The sequence below is a fragment of the Diabrotica virgifera genome, chromosome 5 (genome assembly GCF_917563875.1).
Source record: "Diabrotica virgifera virgifera chromosome 5, PGI_DIABVI_V3a".
Classification (NCBI taxonomy): domain Eukaryota; kingdom Metazoa; phylum Arthropoda; class Insecta; order Coleoptera; family Chrysomelidae; genus Diabrotica; species Diabrotica virgifera.
In genome coordinates, this window is record NC_065447.1 from 133,109,328 (window position 1) to 133,118,792 (window position 9,465).

At 30.6% G+C, this 9,465-nt stretch overlaps 1 protein-coding gene across 1 annotated transcript; it reads left to right on the forward strand.

Annotated features, from left to right (window-relative positions):
• Nucleotides 1-389: 389 nt before the first annotated feature.
• LOC126885478 (probable serine/threonine-protein kinase cdc7) lies at nt 390-7,592 on the forward strand. The gene is made up of 2 exons (XM_050652052.1): nt 390-416; nt 6,918-7,592. The coding sequence occupies exons 1-2, from the start codon at nt 390-392 to the stop codon at nt 7,590-7,592; spliced, it is 702 nt and encodes a 233-aa protein (XP_050508009.1).
• The last annotated feature ends 1,873 nt before the right edge of the window (nt 7,593-9,465 follow it).

The following is a 9,465-nucleotide window of genomic DNA, read 5'->3' on the forward strand; positions in this document are numbered from 1 at the left end:
AAAGAATACTAACAGGGTGTGTTAGTATTCTTTGTTTTAACACACCGCGTGAGATTACGAACACTCGATACGAATCGTATCCGCCATGTTTTACCATAATGTGCTCCTACCATTAACGCCTTAAGACCATAGCGCCTTATGGTAAAACATGGCGGATACGATTCGTATCGAGTGTTCGTAATCCGTATGCAGCTCTGTTGCCACATCTAAGAAATATCTTGTTAGTCATAAAATGATTCTTTTTTTGTAAATATTAAAGGTCTGAAATATAATATTTCAATGAACGGTGGTATTTGCTTGCTTGCTTGCTTGGTTATTGGCCTTGCTTTATGCAATTTGGCCAGCTCGATCAGGTTGGCGGTCACGGCGACGTTGACTATCTCATGACCATGTCGGGCCCACCGAATATGTCTAGGGTTTGTCTGTCAGGTTCATCCTATGCAAGTTTTCTTTTGTTAGACAGTGCCCTGTACGTAACCTAATAATTGTAGTGATGTGTCTTCGATCTATGAATGGAAGAATAGCAAACCATTTATTTTTAGGAAACGTAGGTTGTACTTTTCGGTATTGATGATCTTTGATTCTGATTAGGTTGTTCCATTTATTTCTGAAATCATCATACACTTTAGTTTTAATGTCAGTATATATGTCGTGGACATCGAGGGGCATGACCATTGGTATGTTCAAATTTCTTCCTATATTAGCTAGGGTGTCAGCTTCTTCGTTACCCGGGATATTTGAATATCCTGGTATCCATGTTAGTCTGATGTCAAAGCCATTTTCAGTTGCATGAACTATAAGTCTTTTTGTTTCAATAGGCCAAAACTCTGATATATTTTTGACTAAACAACTGCTGATTCTTTCAATTGCACTGCTGGAATCAGAAAAAATGATTATTCTGAATTACTCTGGGCTAATTAGCAAAATACAAGGAAAAGGTATTTACCAGCAATTTTATTGCTGGAATCGAATCTTATTATTGTATGTATTAATAATATAGGTATGCAAAGTCCGCATATAGTGTGCTACTTTTTTTATAAACAAAATTTTTTTTTGCTCTATAACTCCAAAGATTTTAACTTTACACCAAAAGCACCCAAATAAAAATTCACCGAAATTAAATTCTGCATAGAAACGTGTTTTTCCCGATTCATTTCGACGAAAGCTTTCCCTGGAAAAAGCGGGGTTTTCCAACAAAATCTTTAATTTTCAACTAAAATTTTAGATAAGTAATTGTTAATCAATAATTAAATAACTTGGTAATGTAAAAGCCCTTTTCTAATAGATTATAATTCCAGAAGCCGATGGAAATTGAATAAACTGTTTAGCAACAATTGAATTGTTAATTAAAAATTTACGGTCGCTATAATAACGACAATTATTATGGTGCATAAGAATAACTATGATTTTTCCATAAAAATACACTATACCTATCTAATGTACTTTACAGGATTAAAATTGGAATATTTAACCGACCTCAGGAATATTTTAAAGTTATAAACAATTTTTTGGCTTATAAACAAATAGAATATTCTTTTAAAAGAAAAAATGTTTAATTATTACGAGTTGTTCCTGAGATGCAACCGTTCAAAATTGACCGGAATTTACGGCAAAGATATAAACAATAGGATCATAATTTTTAAACTATCACCTTTTTATTTTTGTCCTCTTTCTCCACACCAATTTTAATATCTTTAAAATGCTTATAACATATATTATTATAATAAAAACTATCGATAATACGTGTGAAAATTGCCAAAAATAGCAAAATTTCAATCAAAAATTAGGTTGGAGAAAATGTAACCCTCAAAGTTCAAAATCGGTATACGTTAAAAAATGCATTTTCTCGGCTTCCCATGGAGCAATTTCCTTCATTCTTTTTTTTTGTTCCCTAATAACTCGAGTAGAGCCATCGAAATAACGCATTATTAAATGTCAAACTTGCTTTTGTTTTGTTATAATAGATTAATTTATTTATAAGTACAGAAAACTACATATTGTTTTCCAGTTGTAGGCTTTTTTTAGATAAACTTACTACAAGTGTACCTTTTAAAGTTAAAAACATAAATATTCCCATTTGAAAGCTGTATAATTATTTAAACAATTTTTATTTAAACAAATTAAAATTTTGTGTTATAATAAATAAATAAATTTATTATAACAAAACAAAAGCAAGGTTGACATTTAATAATGCGTTAATTCGATGGCTCTACTCGAGTTACTTGGGAACAAAAAAAGAATGAAAGAAATTGCTCCATGGGAAGCCGAGAAAATGCATTTTTTTAACGTATGCCGATTCTGAACTTTGAGTGTTACATTTTCTCCAACCTAATTTTTGATTGGAATTTTGCTATTTTTGGCAATTTTCACACGTATTATCGATAGTTTTTATTATAATAATATATGTTATGAGTACTTTAAGGATATGAAAATTGGTGTGGAGAAAGAGGACAAAAATAAAAAGGTGATGGTTCGAAAATTATGATCCTGTTGTTTATATCTTTGTCGTAAATTCCGGTCAACTTTGACCGGTTTTATCTCAGGAACTACTAATCATAACTAAACGTTTTTTATTTTAAAAGAAGCGTCCTGCCGCTGTTTTTCGAATACCGTTTTTATAATTTAATTTAGTTTAATATTTCCCGAGATATTCTATTTTTTTATAAGCCAAAAAATTCTTTATAATTTTAAAAAATTCCTGAAGCCGCCTAAATAGTCCAATTTCAGTTCTGTGAAGTACATTAGATAGGTATAGTGCCTTTTTATGAAAAAATCGTAGTTATTCTTATGCACCATAATTATTGTCGTTATTATAGCGACCGTAAATTTTTAATTAACAATTCAATTGTTGCTAAACTGTTTATTGAATTTCCATCGGCTTCTGGAATTATGATCTATACAAAAAGGGCTTTTACGTTACCAAGTTATATAATTATTGATTAACAATTACTTCTCTAAAATTTTAGTTGAAAATTAAAGATTTTGTTGGAAAACCCCGCTTTTTACGGGGAAAGTTTTGCAGAATTTAATTGCGGTGAATTTTTATTTGGGTGTTTTTGGTGTAAAATTAAAATCTTTGGAGTTATAGAGCAAAAATTGAAAAAAACACGTTTTTCGGGCGCCATTTTGTTTATATAAAAAGTAGCACACTATCTGCGCACTTTGCATACCTATATTATTAATATATACCATCATAAGATTCGATTCCAGCAATAAAATTGCTGGTAAATAACTTTTCCCAAAAATGGTCTATTCTCCGATAATCAGCCCAGACTAAATAAGTTTTTTCTGAGTGCTAATTTAATTGCTTCATAGATTCCTATAATCTCCGCCTTACAGATGGAGAGGTGATTTGGTAACTTTGAGCTGTATTTGATGTTGATATCTGGTATACTGATTCCAAACCCTGTTGTAAGATCTTTCTTCGATGCATCAGTAAATATAAAGGTATGGGTTGCTTTATATTTTTCTGTGTTTATTAAAAATTGTTCTTTGATCATGGGATTTTTTTTTAGACTCATTGTGACTGTCTTCACTATACTACACAGTGTATAATAAGGGACTTCATAACAAGGGAAGTTGTTTGACTTATAAATGTCCTTGAGATATGGCATGAATTCAGCCAAACCTGCTATCAAATAGGGCGTATTGTCATCTCTCCAAAAGGCTGGTCTATTTATTAATATTCTTCTGGTATTTGAGATTAATTTGGTTAGAGGGTGGTTTCTAATACATATAATTTTCTTCAAGAACCCTATGGTTAATAGTTTACTTCTTTATAAGGGCCAGATAACTGGCCCATTAGAAATATCTCGAGAACTAAAGGCAACAGAATCATGAAAATTGGAATAAAGGGGTTTTGAAGGATGATCTATTAAATGAAAATATTTTCATCTCTTTGTAACTTCCGGTTATACCGGAAGTTGCTTATAACTTTGTTTTTTTAAATGAGATACCCTGTATATTTTTACATTTTTGGATTCTCTTCGATGTCTTCTTCTTCTAAGACTCTACTTACGTTCAAATGATTTTTAATATGATCTTCTATTGTTAAGAATCATTAGTATAGCTAAATTTTTAATTTTAGTATACAGGGTTGGTCGAAACTCGGAATGAGTATTCTCTGAGTTTTAAATGAAACACCCTGTATTTTTGTATTGTAATGAAATGATATTTTATAGTTCTTTTTTATTTCTTAAGCATTCCCTATACCTAACTGCTTTAATTTGTGAGTTATTGGTGATTAAAGCTAAACATTAGTTGCAAAAAAAAATACGTAAAATTTTATTAGGTTGGCCGTGAAAATACTCCCGTGAAAATACTCAATCCCAAATAATTTTTCAGAAATAAATACATATTAATCCAGACTGGTCCTTAAAATTACCAATAATGGTTTAGCTATCAAAATACCTACATAGTTAAGATTGTTGGTGCGATTAACAATTAAGCACAAATTAAAGCAGTTAGGTATAGGGAACGCTTAAGAAATAAAAAAGTACCATAAAATATCATTTCATTACAATATTAAAATACAGGGTGTTCCTTTTAAAAAAACTCAGAAAATACTCATTCCGAGTTTCGACCAACCCTGTATACTAAAATTAAAAATTTAGCTATACTAATGATTCTTAACAATAGTAGAGCCTATTAAAAATCATTTGAACATAAGTAGAGTTTTAAGTGTCAAACTACTACAATTCTACAGAGTGTTAATTTTGCTACGAAATTAATAAAAAAAACGTAATTATCTTTTAAAATACCCTGTATAATATTACAAAACCTCATATTTTAAGAAAGAAGACATCGAAGAGAATCCAAAAATGTAAAAATAAATCCATTAAAAAAAACGAAGTTATAAGCAACTTCCGGTATAACCGGAAGTTGCAAAGAGATAAAAATATTTTCATTTAATAGATCATCCTTCAAAACCCCTTTATTCCAATTTTCATGATTCTGTTGCCTTTATTTCTCGAGATATTTCTAATAGGCCCTTTATTTGCCTCACCCTATATATATATATATATATATATATATATATATATATATATATATATATATATATATATATATATATATATATATATATATGTTATAACCGTTTTTACCAACTAACCTTAATAATGAAGTACCTACTTATTTCCCATCAGCAGATATCAGGTGTCAGCCATCTGAACCGACGCATCCAGTATCAATGTCAATGTCAGCGGAATCAACGACGTCCAAGCTTTCTCACAACCTCAGCATTTTGCTAATTGTATAAAACCATCTGTCGGCTTTAATTTGTTGTTCGTAATAATTTAGATTTCATTCATGTAACTTTATTTCTTGTATTTTCAAAATAAAATATTTTTTAAAAAGTCAAAAAAGTTTTAAGTGATATAAAAATTGGCGCAGTCAGTAGGATCTGGAAACGTTGTTAGAACACGAAAAAGCCTAACTAACAACGGTGGATTCCAATCCTTTGATTCAGAAACGAACCATCCAAAAGGCAGAGCCGTCATCACTTTGCAGATATCTACGGATTAGGAACATTTGGTGAAGCCCCTGGTAGAGACGCTGTCGAGAACAAGACGACTAGATGTTTTTGGATTTAGTGTAAGTCTAATATTGAATCATCTCGTATATTATTATTACACTATTTTACAATATTATTATTATTATTATTATTATTATTATTGAATATTGTTCGATATTCCAATATTGATTATACTGAAAATCAATAAAAACAAGTACATATTTATTCTCATTATTTGACGTTTATACTGTAAATCGTCAATTTTTTTTTTTATTTATTTTGTTATAAAACGCCGGAAACACGCACTTTTCGCTCATCGGGCAGTTATTATAAGAACATTTTTTAAATACTAAATAAAACCACTAAATATTTTTCTGATTCCCTTTTAACCATTTGACGTTTATTCTGTTAATCGTCATTTCTTTATTTTCATTATTGTTATTATATACACGTCTGAAACACGCACATTTCGCTAATCGGACAGTTGTTATAAAAACATTTTCTGATATTTTTTATTATTTCTAATTATTATTTGATATTTAAATTGATTTATTTGACCATTTTTATTTTTATTATTTGATATATTGATTATTTAATTTGATTTATTTGACCATTTTTATTTTTATTATTTGATATTTTGATTATTTCATATTTAAATTGTTTTATTTGACCATTTTTTTATTTTTTGATATATTGATTACCTATTTTATTTATATTGATTTATTTGGCCATTTTTATTATTCCATATATTGATTATTATATTTAAATTTATTTGATCATCATGACTGACAACAGTAACACTCGCCCCGCAGTCCCCGTATCTCATATCGAGAATGAACCCGAAGTAGAACCTTATAAACTATCCGAAATATTTTCGATCGTACCCGAATTTGAAGGCGATCAAATATGTTTACAAACTTTTCTAAATGCCTGTGATTATGCCTATAATATGTCTACGCGTGATCAAAAACAACTATTAGTAATTCACATAAAAAATAAACTTCGCGGACGAGCAGCGCAGCTCATAAGCTCTAGAAATCCATTATCGTATCTTAAAATCAAACAACTTCTTAATTCCCACTTTGGAGACACTAGAGACCTATCTTCTCTCATACAAGATTTACAGAGAGTCAAACAACTTCCAAATGAATCGGCTCTTACATTCCTCAATCGTGTCCAAGTCCTTAATGCAAAAATGCATGCCAATATCCAGAAATCTGGCCTCACTCCTGAAGGGAAACAAGCCCAAATCATACTAATCGAATCAATGGCGCTCAATACCTTATTGACCGGCCTAGATCCAGAAATTGCACATATTGTTCGTGCTAGTAATCCGAAAGACCTTCTTCAAGCTCAGGTCCGCATCAGACGAGAGCTACAATTATCTTATTTCGAAATACAGAAAACCAATCGCCCCAATCCTCCAAGACCCAATCAAAATAATCAACCCATTAGAAGACCGAACTGTCAACCACCTAGATGCACCTTTTGTGGACGCATTGGCCACTCAAACAACGAATGTCGCTCTAGACAAAATTCCCAAAATAATTCCCAGAATTTTAACGATACTCGAAATTTCAGTAGCTATCAAAACTTCAATAATGCCCAAAATAATGGCTTTCAGAGGCAAAACTTCAGCCCGAATAATAACTATCAAAACACTAGACCTAACGACCAACAAATACCTCAGTTCAATAAAAATAACCCACAAATACGCCCTTCTGTAATTCATAAGAATAAAAATTTTTCGAGCGATAGACAGAGAGCTCATTTCGTTAACTATGAACCTGACTATGTTAATGATTATACCCCAGATCCAATTGAAAGCTATCAGTATGACGATTTTTCCGATAATAATTATCCACCTCCTGATTATTACCCATCATTCGATCAATCAACCGATTTAATTGATAGCCAAGACTACCAGGATTTTCTCACAGTTTCAAATCAAAACCACCCACCAGACAATGCCATTTCAATAAACGAACCTTTGTCTCAAATAAAAAATCAGATCCAAACTCTAAATTTGGACGACATGAACCCGTCTCTAAATTTTCCAGAACAGAAATTTCTCTAAGCCCTCCTCTTGCTGTAAACTCTAAAAATCCTTATTATATAACAGACGCATCAAACAAGTTTAAACTACTTATCGATACCGGTGTTTGTATCTCTATCTTTAATGAAAATACCGCGAAAAATTTCAAACCACGTTTTCCCGAAAATATGACCATACAGTTTAATACAGACCAAACAATTCATATCAACGAATCTACTTTATTCCCTTTCCAAATGGGAAACCCTCATAAAGTATTTATCTATAATCTAGATACAGATTTTGATGGAATCTTAGGCCTCGATTTTCTTGAACATTACGAATGTGCAATAGACTTCAAAAACAAACAACTAATCACAAACTTTCAAACATTACCTCTCTACAAAGTAGAAACTAATTCGCGTAACAATAATAAATCTCCTAATCAAATTAAAATAGATCCCAAGTCCGAGCAAATATTTAATCTAACATGTCATCTGTCGAATACAGATGCAATTTTGTATAAAAAAGAAAATGATAAAGTCCATACCCCCAACGCGTTAGTACACGTGAATAAAAAAGAAGAATTTCTGTCACCCATAGTAAACGGAAAAACAATTCCCAAAATTATCGATTTTTCCGATACCGAAAATAAACCCTCTTCGAATCACCCTATCCTAAATTTTAAGTCAAGCGATGACTTGGTAAATTATTGCACTGATAAAAGTGACCGAAATAACAATATCAAATCTCGACTTCGAACAGAACATATTAACGACGAAGAACGAGTAACAAATATTTGCTTAAAATATAAAAACGAAAGAACAATTCAATCTGAAAATTCCGATGAACATCCTTTCAATGTTCTGCCCTATGCATTTATTTGTCCCAATAACACAAGAAACAAAACCCACGAATTGACACCGTACAAACTTATTTTTGGATATACTTCTATTAGACCACCCGAAATATTTTATAATACAAAAACTCACGGATTTATACTGTACGAACTCCTGTTTGGATATACTTCTGTTAGACCACCCGAAATACCTTTTAATGTAAATTTGTTTATATCAAAGTACTTTAGGAACTTAGGTAATCCTAAAAGGAAAACCCAAATTAAAATTATTGTCCCTTTCGAAACCCAAGAAACCCATGTAAATTCTGTTACTTTATTAAATACCAAATCCAATAGAACAATCAAAGTAAATTTTAATAAATTCATCTACCATGAATTCTCTTTCAAATTCCTTGAGACTCATTTCAGTCATCCACTCCCAGTATATGTTAATCCTAATCAACAACACCATTGGAATCTACTTTCTTGAAGAATTTATTTTATTTATTAAGCTCAAGAACCCTTGAATGCATAGAGCTGAGAAATTTTATTTTCCCCACAATTACTATTAAGTTATTAAGTACATAACAATATTACACGGTACTACTATAATATAGAGTATAGACAATATTAAATTTATTTTTATTAAACACTTAATACCACACTTAATATTAAATATTTACGACATACAAATTTTATATAGTCTTTCCATACATTTTTTCTTAACTACTTGTTTCCATTGTTTTCTGTCTAAAGCCTTTTCTTTCCAATTCTTGATATTTATTACTTTTTCGTAAGTCTTCATATACTGTGACATTTAATATCCTTCCTGGTCTATCTTTTCTTCTTGATGTATTGATTTTCGTGATAGTACTATTTTTCAACATTCTTTCCTTTCCCATTCTTTCAATTTGTCCTAAATATCATATTCCATATGCTCTGATTGACATAAATATTTTGACTCGTTATTTAAGTCTCTTATTCCATACAAAAAACAAATAGTCTGGCTAATTGACTAAGCCAAAGCTATTATAAAAAAAAGTCTCTTATTATTCTTTCTACTCTATTATTAATTTATTT